The sequence below is a fragment of the Caretta caretta genome, chromosome 14 (genome assembly GCF_965140235.1).
Source record: "Caretta caretta isolate rCarCar2 chromosome 14, rCarCar1.hap1, whole genome shotgun sequence".
NCBI lineage: Eukaryota > Metazoa > Chordata > Testudines > Cheloniidae > Caretta > Caretta caretta.
In genome coordinates this window covers 38541554-38558266 of record NC_134219.1, presented here as the reverse complement: position 1 = coordinate 38558266, position 16713 = coordinate 38541554, and the positions used below count along the sequence as shown (strand labels likewise).

Below are 16713 nucleotides of genomic sequence, written 5' to 3'. Positions count from 1 at the left end.
GGTGGCTCCTGGTGTGTGGGGAGCTTGCTTCTGATAATGAGGTTGAAGAGGTTGCAGGGGTGTGTTTGAAGGCCAGAGGAGGGGGTTTGGGAAAGATATCATTCAGGATGTGGTCCCCAGTGAGTATGGGTTGTAATTGTTTCATGATACTTAAATTCATAAATCCGCTACACAGCAAAAATCATGGCCTTAATTATTAAGTTGTAACCTGTAAGTTGTAATGCTGCAAGTTTCACTGGTGATAGGGGACCGGTGAAAGTAAAGCGCTGGTTTGTGTACTCACTCAATTCCTCAGGCGTCAGAGAATGTTTACACTACCAGCACTTCCATCCCCGATGAGAGCAGCGCTGTAGGGCAGCTATCCCAGAGCTGTAAGTTTCACTGCAAAAAGTCATTAACAAGAGTAGACAGTCCAGCGGTTTAAACGCAAAAAAGGGACTTTTTGCCCTTTAAATAGTAAGTGTAGACATACCCCAACCCTTTTTGTCCTGTGACTGGAGAGGTGTTAACTGCCCACTTCACCTTGAATAGCCTCTTGCAACGTGTTAAGGCCTTATCTGTTCCACATTTGTATGCAGCTGTGACATGCCGAGTACCTGTCCCCGATCTCAAGAAGACCTCTGTGTAAATTCAAAAGCTTGTCTCTTTCACCAGCATAAGCTGGACCAATAAACGATATTACCTCACCTACCTTGTCTCTCTAATATCCTGGGGAAAAACACAGCTAAAACAACACTGCAAACATCGTATACCTCGCGTAGACCTGCTGCACTGTAGGGAACTTCATCAGGAATAACCCCCTTAAGTCCTCACTGACATCAGTGGAGTTCAGTTCAGGGTGGGCTGGACATGCTCTGCCCATCTCGCAGTGCAGCTCCTTTAGCTCACTTTACCCCAGGCAGATCCAGGTCCATCCAGACCGCGCCTTATGAGTCAGCGAATACCTGGCGCTGCAATCATTACTTAGAAACTGGCCTTCCTGCACACCAGGGGTCTCACTGTAGGTAATAGAACTGCTCGAATAATTCAGGGCTCCCACGTGCGCTGTGGTTTGCTATATTACACCCCTTGATGAGCTCCCATTATATCCATTTTATTGCAACTTACAATAAATGTTGAGAAGAAAGTTTGTGATTGGTTATAAAAGCCATAGTCTTACTTAGAGCTTTTCTCAGGGCCTCCTTGACCTCCTTGTTTCTCAGGCTGTAGATGAGGGGATTGACCACGGGAGTCAGGATGGTGTAGAAGACAGAGGACACTTTGTTCAGGTCTCGCAGTGCAGCAGTGTCTGGGAGCATGTAGACAACGAATAGGGTCCCATAGAAAATTGTCACCACGATGAGGTGAGAGGAGCAGGTGGAAAAAGCCTTTTGCCTCCCAGCGCTGGAAGAGATTCTCAGGACAGTGCTGATGATAGCCACGTAAGATGTCAGGGTTAATAGAAATGGGGGAAGAATGAATATGAAGCAGACAGGGGAAATCACAAGAACCATCAAACTGGTGTCACTGCAGGACAGTTTTATCAATGGGGTGTAATCACAAAGGAAATGGTCAATTTCATTGGGGCCACAGAAAATCAATTGTGATAGCCAACATGCTGTGATGGTGTTGACTACAGACCCACTTAGCCAAGACCCAGCTGCTAGCTGGAAGGAAAATCTACTATTCATGCAGGCTGCATAATGCAGTGGTTTGCATATGGCTAAATACCGATCGTAAGACATCACTGATAAGAGACAACATTCTGCAGCTAACAGAGAACCAAAGATATCAAATTGTACCAGGCAGCCACGAACAGAAATGGATCTGTCCCCAGTCAGGAGACTGGCCAGCATCCTGGGCAGGATGGTGGAGGTGTAGCAGGTCTCCAAGCAGGACAAATTCCCCAGGAAGAAGTACATGGGGGTGTGAAGGTGCTGATCGGACACAACTAGTGCAACAACGAGGACGTTCCCAGCCACTGTCACAATGTAGATCAGTAGAAACAGCGGGAAGAGAAGAATTTTCAGTTCATGGAGATTCCCAAAGTCCAGGAGGATAAATCCTGTGACGGACGTTTGATTTCTCTCCTTTGTGTCTGCCATGGATTCTAACAAGAAAAGTAATTTTTAAAAAGTAGTAATAATAGCTTGTGAAATATGACATGAAACAGATACCTTTGTGGGGAGGGGGTTACTTTGTTTTTGTTAAAAGAAGAGGCGTACTTGTGGCACCTTAGAGACTAACAAATTTATTTGAGCATAAGCTCACCGAGAATGCCTCAGCTGGAGGACTAGGTTCAGTTTTGGCAATCACAAAATAAGAAATATGTGGACAAATTGGAGAGAATCTAGAAGTGAGCAACAAAATGATAAAAGGTTTAGAAAACCCGACCTATGAAGAAAGGTGGAAAGAACTGGGCATATTTAGTCGAGAGAAGAAAAAACGGAGGGGGAACCTGATGAGCCTTCAAACATGTAAGAGGTTGTTACAAAGAGGACAGGGATCACTTGTTCTTTATGTCCACTAAGGGTCTCACAAGAAGCAATCAGCTTTATCTGCAGCAAGGGAGATTTAGTTTAGACAGTAGAAAAACTTTCTAACTCTAAGGATAGGGAAGCCCCAGAACAGGTTACAAGGCAGGTTGTGGAATCCCCATTATTTGACTTTTTTAAAAGCAGCTTAGACAAACACCTGTCAGAGATGGTCTAGATGGTCAGCATAGGAGGCTGGACTTGGTGTCCTCTCAAGATCCTTTCCAGCCCTTCAGTTCTATGATTCATTATTCTACCTCCTTCTCACACACATATCTGCATTTTTTACTGATACCTGAGTTAGTGATGAATTTGTATGTGAATTTTGAGTTAAGCAGTACAATAGTAGTTGTTTGTTTGTTATTCTATGTCTTTGTTTAGGGAGTTTTAACAGAATGACTAGCCATGCAAATATCAGATACAATATTCATTTTAATACTTGCCTATTTCTTCTTCATATCCGCAAGACATTGCATTTTTTGCCGTCATATTGAACTGTAAACTCATGTGTTTTAGGGTTTCTTTTATCTTCTGTAACTTGGAAATCACTCTGATGGCAAATGAATGAAGTTAGATAGATAGGTAGATAGATAGATGAAGGAGAGACAGAGACACTGCCAGATAGACAGGCAGAAATAAAGCTAGACTGTGGAGGGAAGGCTAGATAGCGACAGATGGGCAGACAGAGAGTTAGCTAGCTAGATACCTCATTGAAGATTTCCTATTTTAAGGTTTGTTCCTCCTACTGAATATGTGGCTTTTGTGCAGTGAATGACTGGGGAGGGACAAATTCTCATAAATCCTCACAAATTCCTGCCATCTAGCTCTGGCTAGGGCTGACTCTGAGTAAACCCAGGGTGTTCTACATACGTCTAAAACTGTCTGTTCAGCTTGTGTCTTACAGAAACACAGGATCTCTGTTACACATTACCTTTACCTTTACCTTCTGTGAATCTTGTGAGAAAGGTTGTGCTTCCTCAAAAACAGGTATAATAAAAGCTGGAGTCTCTGAAGTTACCTCTTCATGCAGCCTTTCAGAGATCAGGATCCAGAGTCTATCACCATCTTCTTCATAGACCACAGTCAAAAGACCTTAGAGTTCTACAGAGGATCCCCTGTTCTATTCTCCTGCTTGTCACAGCTGGCTTTTATCTGATCCCAGAAACTGAATGCCTTCTCTGATTTGTTATATGAGAGTGAAACAATTCCCTGGAAACTTATGCTAATGGGAATTTATAATTGCCGCAAAGGCAGCGTTAATGCTCCATTTTATTTTTAGAACTTACAAACAAGTTTAATACATGAACTCCTAACCTCAGAGAGAAAGTTGTGGAAATAGGACAACTTCTAGCTTCAAAGGAATAGTTATGGAGATAGGAAAATGTCTAACATCAAAGGAGGTGTTTCTCTTTACCAATTCTAAGGGACATAGGAATTGCCATTCTGGAGGAGGCCAGTCATCCACCTTGTCCACTCTCCTGTCTCTAAATTAGCTAGTACCAACTGCTTTAGAAGAGGGTTCATAGATTCAACCATCTTAGGAGAGCAGGGACATTGAATCACCTTCCCTGTACATAGCAGGACATTACATTTCAGCCAGTTACCCCTGTATTTAGCTCAATACCATGTGTTTGGTTAAAGCAACTTTCAGAAAAGCATCTGGTCTTTATGTGAAGATATCAAGAGTTGGAGAATTCACCACTTCTCTTGGTAGCTTGTTCCAATGGTTAATCGACTTCTCCAGAAGTGTGACTCCCTGGCTGGCATACCTCCTCATGGCATGCCTCCTCATGGCATAGTTTTAGTTGGGGATTGGTCCTGCGTTGAGCAGGGGGTTGGACTAGATGACCTCCTGAGGTCCCTTCCAACCCTGATATTCTATGATTCTATGATTCATAGCAAGGTCATCTTCTTCTTCGGCATTCCTTGCTGACTGTCACTCTGGCTGTGCTGTGATCTACTTCTCGTAACTCAGCCGTCCAGCCAAGTCACATATATTCCCATCCAATCTGAGGTAAACCCAGTCTAGCTCCTCAGTAGTCCAGTGGCTACATGCCAGGTCTTCAGGCTGACTTCAGGCTTTATTGGCCTTCCAGCTCATCTCTGGGGGGCCTTTGTGCCACCATCCTCGGGGGGCTGGGAGGGGAACCCAGGCTTACTATCTACTCTGGGTACCCTGTAGTAAGCAGTTCAGCTCTGTCTATTCACACCCTTTGCCTCCTCCTGGGCTACTTTCTAACTCAGCCTGTCATAGAATCATAGAATATTAGGGTTGGAAGAGACCTCAGGAGGTCATCTAGTCCAATCCCCTGCTCAAAGCAGGACCAACACCAACTAAATCTTCCCAGCCAGGGCTTTGTCAAACCGGGCCTTAAAAGCCTCTAAGAATGGAGATTCCACCACGTCTCGAGGTAACCCATTCCAGTGCTTCACCACCCTCCTAGTGAAATAGTGTTTCCTAATATCCAACCTAGATCTCCCCCACTGCAACTTGAGACCACTGCTTCTTGTTCTGCCATCTGCCACCTCTGAGAACAGCCTAGCTCCATCCTCTTTGGAACCCCCCTTCAGGTAGTTGAAGGCTGCTATCAAATCCCCCCTCACTCTTCTCTTCTGCAGACTAAATAACCCCAGTTCCCTCAGCCTCTCCTTTTAAGTCATGTGCCCCAGCCTCCTAATCATTTCTGTTGTGCTCTGCTGGACTCTCTCCAATTTGTCCACATCCCTTCTGTAGTGGGGGGACCAAATCTGGACACAATACTCGAGGTGTGGTCCCACCAGTGCCGAAAAGAGGGGAATAATCACTTCCCTCAATCGTCTGGCAATATTTCTACTAATACAGCCCAATATGCCGTTGGCCTTCCGGGCAACAAGGGCACACTGCTGACTTATATCTAGTTTCTTGTCCTCTGCAATCCCCAGGTCCTTCCTGCAAGGAAACTCAAGAGGGCTCATCTGGGATTTGAACCTGGGACATCTTGCACCCAGAGTGAGTGAGACTCATACCCCTTGACCAACGAGCCTGGCCCTTAGCCTTTCTCACAGCTCCTTCTCAGGCTCCCTCCTCCACAGATCCCAGAGGGAAAGAGGATTCGTTATAGTGAACAAAGCAAATGTACAGGTCCAAGGTGGGGTCTATATGCCCCAAAGAGGATCTGGTACTTTCTCCCCATGAAGGAACATATAGGTTTTAATCAAGTCACCTCTCGGTCTTCTTTTTGATAAGACTGAGAGGTGGAACACCATGACCCCATGGAAAGTCCCCACGTATCCTCATCAGTTCGCGGTTGGCTTAATACGGGATAAGTGCTCTGGTGAATCTGAAGCAATAAATAATTTATCACTACAAGCAGTAAAGTCCTGGAGTCGTAACCCTGCTTTTCTTGTTTACCCAAATTTCCCATTGATCCTTGCGGCCAAGAAACTGGGCACTATAGTTTGGTACACAATGTTGCACCCAAAATCTTACTCACATAATGGGCTGAGCAGAGAAGCTGATGATCTCTGAATCAGATTCCCCTTTCTTCTCTCGAGTGACCTTGATAATAACTTGCACATCACCCCCATCAGTGGGATAAATACATTAAAATATAATGATTAGTGCTGGTCAAAAATTATCCTATGGAACAATTTTCCACTGGAACATACTGTTTTGACAGAATAGGAACTTTTCATGGGAGTGTGTTGAATCCATTGAAACTTTTAGTGGAAACCAGGCAGGCTCCTGGTTGACTTTCAGCTTGACTGCTGCCTAATTCCTCGGCTGCCCAGATACCTATGCTGTCTGGCTTTCCAGCTGTCCAGCAGGAAATGTAAATTTTGATGAAATCACATTTTTCAAGGGAAAAATCTCTCAAGTGAAAAATCCCAAACAGCCCTTGAAAGAAGTTAAGGGAAAAACTAAAGGCAGATTTCCTTGAGCAACCTTAACTCTACTCTGCTGGGAATGCCAGTCTTCTGTCTCCACCATGGATCAAACTAAGCCCTCCCTGCACACAACTCTACTACATCAATATCGACAAATTATGTGGATAGGATAGGAAAGGGTAGTTTGGTAAAGGGATGTATAAATAGTGTGGCCACCTCTGGAGTGCCACGTCGTGACTTGGGATGACTCTGCAGTGCCTGGCCACCATTTCCTTCCTTGGAGCTCCTCAATAACTCCACAAAGGCTCATGTGTCCCTTCTTGTGGTCTGGCTTATTAACATACGTCAGGCTTCCTTCCCCACTCTGAACTCTGGGGTACAGATGTGGGGACCCGCAGGAAAGACCCTCAAAGCTTATTTTTACCAGCTGAGGTTAAAACTTGCCCAAGGCACAGATTTCCTTCTGCCCTGGTTTCGCTGCCACCACCAAGTGATTTAACAAACAATTAGGGAAAGGACCACTTGGAGTCCTATTCCCCCAAAATATTCCTCCAAGCCTATACACCCCCTTTCCTGGGGAGGCTTGAGAATAATATCCTAACCAATTGGTTACAAAATGATCAAAGACCCAAACCCCTGGGTCTTGGAACCATGGAAAAAATCAGTTAGGTTCTTAAAAAGAAGGATTTTATTTCAAGAGAAAAAGGTAAAAGTATCACCTCTGTAAACTTAGGCTGGTAGTTAACCTTACAGAGTAGCAGAAAAATTGAAAGAGAACAGAGGAACGCCCTCTAGCCTTAGTTTCAAAAAGTTACAACAAAACAGGGATAAACCTCCCTCTAGCAAAGGGAAAATTCACAAGTTGAGAAAACAAAGGTAAACCAATACACCTTGCCTGGTGTTAGGGGGCTTATTCCTTCACCCGCTTACTTCCCTGGGCCTTCTCACATGAACAGAGAGCAACAATACCCGAAGTCCAAAGGTGCAAATAATTTGATGTTTATTGGGGTGAACTTCCAGCAAGCATGATTCCACTTTCCTTCCTTAGTGTCCCCCACTCCCAGCTCTGACACCACAGAGGGTTACCTGTGTCCCTGTTCCCGTTCTTCCTCCTGGCAAAATATGATTCCAATTTCCCCACCCCCATTCCCTGTTCCCATTCCCCCCTTACTTCCTGACTGACTGCAGACTGTATAGTAAAACTTGAGTTCTGCTTAGCTATACCTTAGTTTAATTTCAGTAAAATGATTGGTTAACTAATCCTAACATATTGAAACACGATTATTTAACCAATTATATCCCAGCACCTTAATTAGTTTACACCAAGCAAAATTAATTATACAGCAGACAGAAACAATCACAGAACCAGACAGAGATTATACAGACAAACAATAGGGAAATGGGAACTACAATGACAGAACAACACAGAAATGAGGATTTCACATCTCAGCTACTGAGAAGTGAGTTCTTGCCAGACAGGATGCTATCAAACTAAGTTTCCTTTTACACCTTCTAGGCACTTCCCTTTCTCTGGAGGTGATAGGAATACAATCCTGTCCTGATAATGCCTAGCAGCCCAATAGCATTGACAAGGTTCCTTCCCCACTCTGAACTCTAGGGTACAGATGTGGGGATCTGCATGAAAACCTCCTAAGCTTACTTATACCAGCTTAGGTTAAAACTTCCCCAAGGTACAAACTATTTTACCTTTTGCCCTTGGACTTCCACTGCCACCACCAAACATATATCTGGGTTTATTTTTATTAGGAAAGCGTAGTTTGGAAACGTCTTTCTCCCCAAAATCCTCCCAACCCTTGCACCCCACTTCCTGGGGAAGGTTTGGTAAAAATCCTCACCAATTTGCATAGGTGACCACAGACCCAAACCCTTGGATCTTAGAACAATGAAAAAAGCATTCAGTTCTTGAAAAGAAACATTTTAATAGAAGAAACAGTAAAAAGAATCACCTCTGTAAAATCCGGATGGTAAATACCTTACAGGGTAATCAGATTCAAAACATAGAGAATCCCTCTAGGCAAAACCTTAAGTTACAAAAAAGACACACAGACAGAAATATTCATTCTATTCAGCACAGCTATTTTCTCAGCCATTTAAGAAATCGTAATCTAACACACACCTAGCTAGATTACTTACTAAGTTCTAAGACTCCATTCCTGTTCTGTCCCCGGCAAAAGCATCACACAGACAGACACAGACCCTTTGTTTTTTTCCCTCCTCCCAGCTTTTGAAAGTATCTCGTCTCCTCATTGGTCATTTTGGTCAGGTGCCAGCGAGGTTACCTTTAGCTTCTTAACCCTTTACAGGTGAGGAGGATTTTTCCTCTGGCCAGGAGGGATTTTAAAGGTGATTACCCTTCCCTTTATATTTATGACAAGCATCTTATTTCAATGTGACTAGGTTGGGATGTGAGGATGTGACTGTTCGCTTCCCAGTTTATGGCTGCCTCTGCTGCTTAGCCAAATGCCTTAGCCTAAGAACAGGGCCTCACGCTGCCACAGTAAGAGAAGGGCCTTACAGCAGCAGAAGTGATTTTGATTCTTTCTTTTATACCTCTAGAACTAGCTAACTGATAAGAATACACCTACATTCTTAGAGTATAGGCCTTTACAGAGAGGCCTGAATATCTATATCCTAACATACCCCTATGGTTATGACAACATAAAATTCAAAGTAAGCACAAAAGAGTCTTCCAGCCCGGTCTCAAGCTGGACCCAGCCTCCCCTCCCTTGGGCTCTCTGTCTATCTTCAAGTTTCCAAGTTGGGAACAGCTTTTCATCCCTTCCCAGGATCTGCTTCTGCTTCTGCTCTCCCCTCAGTCAAAGGTCTGTGTAGGTGCCTCCTCAGCTCTGCAGCCTCTGCCACAGCTTCCTCTCCTGTTTCCTATTCTTCTCTGTCTCTTTAGAAAGTCCAGCTGCTCTCTCTCAGGCCCTATTGAGAGGCGTTAATAAGGCACAGATGGGTTGGATCCATTCCCTCCTAAAGGCCCGGCTCACCCAGTAACAGAGTGTGTGAAGAAAGGGAGGTTGAGAAGGTGGAGTTCAGGTTACAGTGCACGGTCTGAAGTTTATAGGAGCTGATGAAATCAGTGAGCTGCCTCCTTGGTTCTTGTAAATCAACATAGCTCCATTGACTTCAACTTTGTTGCTTTGCATCAGCTGAGGACATGGCTTAATAGCGGATTTTTCCTGGTGTGTTTGCCATGGTGCGAAGCAAGCTGAGGTCTCTGTACACCAAGTTCCAGACCTTCTTTAACACTGTTTAATGTTGGACAGTGACTGGATTATGTTAACACCTTTAGCCCATTTATTCTATCTAAGTGAATACATGAGAGTGTGGCTGTAGTTTTATTTTAGGTTTGAAATGATGAAGACACCCGTCCAAAGCTCGAGAGCCCCTAACATGTCATAACTAATACAATAAAATCCCAGCACCATCAAAAGAATCCTTTCAACAGGAACTCAGCCACCCAGAGAGCTACAGCAAATCCTTTCCACCCCTTGATCATCATGGAAAGCAAACCTTCAGCTCACTCAGAAAACAACATCAAAGTGATGGCACGTTGGCTTCCCAAAGGCAAGACAGAATATCGATGCCTCCCATGTAACAAACATTTCCCTCCCCTCCCCAAAATAAAAAAAAAGAACTAAAACCAAATTGAGAAACTGATCAAATAAAAGAAAAGCCAGATAAACAAGGTGTTACAAACTGACCCTTTATCCAGCAGTACAGTCACCTGTCTCTTGCAAGAGGGCCCAATCAATGGGAGCCATGTACTTCAAAGGTAAGTGCATCTGGGTAGAGTCTCTTCATTGTTTCTAGCTCTGGGGTTGTAGGAAACACTCTCCAGCTCAAACCCCTTTTCTGACACCCTTCCTTTGGCCATGGGAGGCCATTGTCCAGCTGCCTTAGAACTTGGCCAGAGCTTCACCTCGGCTATGCTCACCCTGGGCTTCTAGCTGAACCCCTTTAAGAAGAATGTGGCAGAGAGGCAAGGAACAACAGCTTTAGCAAAGGGTTTAGCAAGAGGAAACTGTATGCAATAAGCCCTCAACAGATACAGATCTGTAAAACAAGACAGTTATGAGACACCCGCTTCTCCTGGTCTGATCTCACTGTTTCTGTGAGTCCAAGGTTCACCAGTGTTTCAAGCTGTGCAGAGTCCTTCCTGCCATCTTGCTCCTGAAAGTCTTTTCTACACATGGCCATGGTTGGCCCCAAGAATGGAATTGCACTGTTAAGTAGGCCCCAGTCTCTGGGCCATGGGTTCAAACTGTGAAGCTCCATTTCCGACATTCATGCCTGTGGGCCCCCTGTATAGAAAAATAATTTTTCTCTGGGGGTGGCCAAGTTGTTGAGACATTATAAAAATCGATAGCCCCAGACTCTAGTCTTGATGGGTTCTGAATGATGGTCCTTCAATGACATGTCAAACACCTTTCCCAGGCAGTTCTGCTGTCTGGAATACAACACAATAGGCTGCCATTGAGCCAGGCCAGACTTGTGCAGTCACCATGCCAATATTTCCACCAATATTGCACACAAAGTTCACAAAGTGACACCATCATACCCCACTCTGTCACACAAGCAAACAATTAACCAAAAGCCATGGTACCCCCAGCAGAGTTTATACCCCCCAAAAGGAAAAGACCTCATGAAGTACACTGGGGACTTGATTATGGCTATTCATTTTAGGGGGAAGGTGCTCAGATAGTGTGATGGTGGGCAGCAGTACAGAAAATATAAGAAAGAAAGAAAGAAAGAAAGAAAGAAAGAAAGAAAGAAAGAAAGAAAGAAAGGTTCTGTTCTTATTTTTACTGGTGTAAACATACAGGAAGTCCATTGACTTGAGTCTGCATTTTTACCCGTGTAAATACCCCTTTCTGCATAAACAGATTTCAAACTATGTTCTCAAGGAGACAATAATGCCGTCAGTTGATTATATTTATAAAGAAAAACACAACAAGAAATTGTGATCAAAGATGAAAGATGGACACTATATTTTAGGTGAATAACCTCCACCCTATCAGTTTCTTCAATGAAGCTTTGATCTCCTTGTTCCTCATGCTGTAGATGATGGGATTCATCACTGGAGTCACCAAAGAAGAGAGGACAGCAGCTATGAGATCCAGACCTGATGTTGAGCTGGAGGTGGGTTTCAGGTAGGCAAAGTCTACAGTGAAAAAGAACAAGGAGACCACAATGAGGTGAGGGAGGGAGGTGGAGAAGGCTTTATGCCAGCCCTGCTCAGAGGGGATTCTCAGCATTGTGGTGAAGATCTGAACATAGAACACAATTATGAAAACAAAGCAGCTGGAGGCTAAGCAGACACTAAAGACAAGAGCTCCAGTTTCAGTGAGGTAAGAGTCAGAACAGGTGAGCTTGAGTAGCTGGGGGATTTCACAAAAAAACCTGATCCACCATGTTGCCACCACAGAAGGATATTGCAAACATGTTCACAGTGTGCAGTCCAATGCAGACAAGAACAATCATCCAGGCACCGGCTGCCATTTGGACACAAGGTTTCCCACTTATCACTCTCTCATAGTGCAAAGGTTGGCAGATGGCGATGTATCGGTCAGATGCCATGATGGTGAGTATGGAGAACTCTGTTACAGCAAAGAACATACAGAAAAAGACTTGGGCGATACATCCAGAATAGGAAATTGACCTGGTATTCATAAGGGAATTGGCCACGGGTTTGGGGATGGTGACAGAGATGGAGCCGACGTCTAGCATGGACAAATTCATCAGGAAGAAGTATATGGGGGTGTGAAGATGGTGGTCAAAGGCAACAACTGTGATGATGAGAAGATTCCCCATCGAGGCTGCCAGATAAATCACTAGAAACACCAAAAAGTGCAAAATCTGCAGCTGCTGAACATCAGAGAATCCCAGGATAAGGAACTTGGTCACAGTTGTTCAGTTGGACATTTCCTTCTTCATACATTGTGTCCTGCCTGTAGATGGAAGGAGAAGGCCAATGGTCCACACCCCGTCAGTCAGAGCACTAATGACATGCATTATCACATCAATGAATATTTGATTATCTCCTTTAAAGTTAAGGGAGCTGGGTCAGTTTATACCATTTGAGGATCTGGCCCATGAGGTAGGTTGATAAAAATCAGGACGAAGGCTGGAACAAAGTGTAACCCAAAGCCAACTATTCTAGCCAATATAGTAGCAATTGTGACAAAGAGCAGGCTGTAAATTTGGGCATGAAATTTCATTACTAAGATGGCTAACACTGATGGTAACATTAAAATATTGATTCCCACTTTCCAGAGAAATTCAACATTGGCTCACCCAGTCTCCTACGTGGCAGCTCGTCTGTAATGATTCAATCCCAACACCACTTAAATGGCCAGCTACCTATTTCCACAATGATTTGTGACAAGACAAGTGTAAAAGTATAATTAGGTGGGCCAGAAAAGAATATGAAAAGCAACTAACAAAACACAGAAAAACTAAGAGCAATTTTTCTTAAGTACTTCAGAAGCAGGAAGCTTGCCAAACAACAAGTGGTGTCACTGGATGGTCAAAATGCTAAAAGAGTACTCAGGGAAGGAAACTAAATGAATTCTTTGCATCAGTCTTCATTGCAGAGGATGTGAGGGAGATTTCCACACAGGAGCCATTTTTTTAGGTGACAAAGCTGAGGAACTGTCCCAGATTGAGGCATCAATAGGGGAGGTTTGGGAACAAATTGATCAATTAAACAGTAATAAATGGTATTCACTCAAGAGTTCTGAAAGAACCCAAATAGGAAATTGCAGAAAAACTAACTGTGATATGTGACCCATCACTTAAATCAGCCTCTGGACAAATGACTGCAGGGTAGCTAAAGTAATGCTGATTTTTTTAAAAAGGCTCTAGAGGCAATCCTGACAATTACAGGCTGGTGAGCCTAACCTCAGTACCATGCAGATTGGTTGAAGCTCTTTTAAAGAAGAGACTCTTCAGACACATAGATAAACAAGATAGGTTGAGAAAGAGTCAGTATGGCTTTTGTAAAAGGAAGTCGTGCCTCACCAATCTATCAGAATGCTTTCAGGGAGTCAACACGCATGTGGACAAGGGTGATACAGGGAACTTGGACTTTCAGAAAGCTTTTGACAAAGACCCACACCAACTGCTCTTAAGCAAAGTAAGAAGTCATGGGAAAAGAGGGAATGTTCTCTCATGGATTAGTATCTTGTTAAAAGACAGGGAACAAAGGGTAGGAATAAATAGTCAGTTTTCACAATGGAGAGAGGTAAATAGCTGCATTCTCTGGGGATCTATACTGAGACCTGTGCTGTTCAACATGTTCATAAATGATCTTGGAGTGACCAGTGAAGTGGCACAATTTGCAGACAATACAAAATGACTCAGGACTGTTAAGTCCAAAGCTGACAGTGAAGAGTCAAAAAGGGATCTCACAAAACTGGGTGAATGGGCAACAAACTGGCAGATCGAATTCAATATTGATAAATGCATAGTAATGCACATTGGAAAACATAATTCCAACGATACATACAAAATGATGGGGTCTAAGTTAGCTATTACTACTCAAGAAAGAGATCTTGGTGTCATCATGGATAGTTCTCTGAAAACATCTGTTGAATGTGCAGTAGCAGTGAAAAAAGCGAACAGGATGTTAGGAACCTTTAGTAAAGGGATCGATAATAAAACAGAAAATATCACAATGCCACTATATAAATCCATGGCATGTGCAAACACCTTGAAAACTGTGTGCTGTTCTGGTTGCCCCACAAAAAAAGAGACACATTAGAACTGGAAAAGGGATAGAGATTAGGGGGCATGGAACAGCTTCCATTTGAGGAGAGAGAAAAAGACTGATATTGTTCAGATTAGAAAAGAGAGGACTAAGGCGGGATATGATAAACATCCATAAAATCATGAATGCTGTGGAGAGAGTGAACAGGGAAGTGTTATTTACCCCTTCACAGAACAGAAGGACCAGGGGTCACCCAATGAAATTAATAGGCAACAGATTCAAAACAAACAAAAGGAAGTACTTCTTCTCACAACGCACAGTCAACTTGTTGAACTCGCCAGGGGATTTTGTGAAGGCCAAAAGTACAACTGGCTAAAATACAGAATTAGATAAGTCCATGGAGGATAGGTCCACCAATGGCTATTATCCAAGATGGTCAGGGACACAACCCCATGCTTTGGATGTTCCTAAACCTCTGACTGCCAGAAGCTGGGACTGGACAACGGTGGATGGATCATTCGATAATTGTCCTGTTCTGTTCATTCCTTCTGAGGCAGGGTTCTGGCTATTTGGCATTATTTTGTAAGCAGAGTCAGAATGAGCTCTCCCCTGACATCTGGTGGTGAGCTGTGGAAAAGGACTTCAGGGCTGTTCTCATTTGCATGGGCACCCCCATCCAGTCTAGCATGACGGGACTGCTTGCTCAAATGGCCACTTTGGCTGCTGTGGGATCCCGAGTCTCTTTGTTATTGGGGCAGGAGTAATAAAGGGTTGTTATCCTAGTTATGTGAATCAAGGACAGTAGTACTGAACTTGGCACCTTATGACTGAGGGACTCACCCTCAACTAAGTAGCATTCACTAGGTGAGGGACATGGGTTCCAAAGCCCAATGAGTTAAGAGAAAGAAGTGACACTAACATTGTTTGCCTGTTGCCCTAAACACCAATTTGTTACTTTGTCTCACCACTGTGTAATAACAGAGTTAATGTAGACTCAATTAGGAGTCTTGTTAAATGTTGTAGAGCTGAAATCAGTGATGCTAAGGTTTCAGCATTAGACCTACTTTGGGCTAGTGGTTGTGGTGTGTCGTAAATATAAAGGGAAGGGTAAACACCTTTAAAATCCCTCCTGGCCAGAGGAAAAACCCTTTCACCTGTAAAGGGTTAAGAAGCTAGGATAACCTTGCTGGCACCTGACCAAAATGACCAATGAGGAGACAAGCTACTTTCAAAGCTGGAGGGGTTGCAGAGAAGCAAAGGTTCTCTCTCTGTGTGTGATGCTTTTGCCAGGAACAGAAAAGGAATGGAATCTTAGAACTTAGTAAGGAATCTAGCTAGATATGCGTTAGATTCTGTTTTGTTTAAATGGCTGAGAAAATAAGCTGTGCTGAATGGAATGTATATTCCTGTTTTTGTGTCTTTTTGGAACTTAAGGTTTTGCCTAGAGGGATTCTCTATGTTTTGAATCTGATTACCCTGTAAGGTATTTACCATCCTGATTTTACAGAGGTGATTCTTTTACTTTTTCTTCTATTAAAATTCTTTTTTAAGAACCTGATTGCTTTTTCCATTGTTCTTAAGATCCAAGGGTTTGGGTCTGTGTTCACCTATGCAAATTGGTGAGGATTTTTATCAAGCCTTCCCCAGGAAAGGGGGTGTAGAGTTTGGGGAGGATTTTGGAGGGAAAGACGTTTCCAAGCGGGCTCTTTCCCGATTATATATTTGTTAGACGCTTGGTGGTGGCAGCAAAAAAGTCCAAGGGCAAAAGGTAAAATAGTTTGTACCTTGGGGAAGATTTCACCTAAGCTGGTAAAAGTAAGCTGAGGAGATCTGTACCCTAGAGTTCAGAGTGGGGAAGGAACCTTGACATGGTGACAGAGCAGTGGGATTAACTTGAAATTATTTCGAGATCAATTTGAGATTTTTTGAACCAGAAGCACAGATTCTAAAAGGAAAATTTTTTTTTCCTTTGGGCTGCTGAAAAGCAGGTTTTTGGCTGAAAGCAGTTAGAGTTTTTTTTTCCTCTGCTTTGGAGCCAGAGCAGAGGCAAAAGGGAATTGTCTTTTGTGAGCTGGAGTTTTCTCTACCTAAAAGCAGGGTAGTTAACCTCCTGCAGGGAAATTCACAAGTCTTCACAGACCTGAAGAAGTTTTTTTTTTACCTAAGAGCAATTAGAGGGGTTTTCTGCCTATTTGCCTGGAGACAAAGATGTTAGGGTTTTTTTTAAGGATTTTTCTGTAGGCTGACAATCACTATCAGAGAACATGGGTATCTGGACAGCACAGCAAAATTTTACAAGCCAAGTTTTTTTGTTTATTTTATTTCTAACTCTCTGATGTAAAGTTAGTTAAAAACAGAGAGGCAAACATGACAGAGCCCAAAACAGAAACAGCCAAAGAGGCTGCCCACAGGAGAGCTATGGAGACAAAGGAAAAAGAATGGAAGCATGCTGAGGAGGAAAGGGAGGCTGCCCACAGGAGAGCTATCGAGGCAAGGGACAAAGAACTGGAGGAGAAGGAAAAAGAGAGGAAGCATGCACTGGAGATGGAGAAGGCAAAGGCTCAGCAGAATAAACCAACAAACCCTAGCAATCCT

At 43.5% G+C, this 16713-nt stretch overlaps 1 protein-coding gene and 1 pseudogene across 1 annotated transcript; both read right to left on the bottom strand.

Moving 5' to 3' along the window:
* Window positions 1–831: 831 nt before the first annotated feature.
* Window positions 832–2084, bottom strand: LOC142068935 (olfactory receptor 10A4-like). The gene has a single exon (XM_075119051.1). It carries the CDS (start codon window positions 2082–2084, stop codon window positions 1104–1106), a length of 981 nt encoding a protein of 326 aa, XP_074975152.1. The 3' UTR covers window positions 832–1103.
* Window positions 2085–11374: 9290 nt separating this feature from the next.
* On the bottom strand, window positions 11375–12332 carry LOC142069223 (olfactory receptor 14A16-like; annotated as a pseudogene).
* Window positions 12333–16713: the final 4381 nt, after the last annotated feature.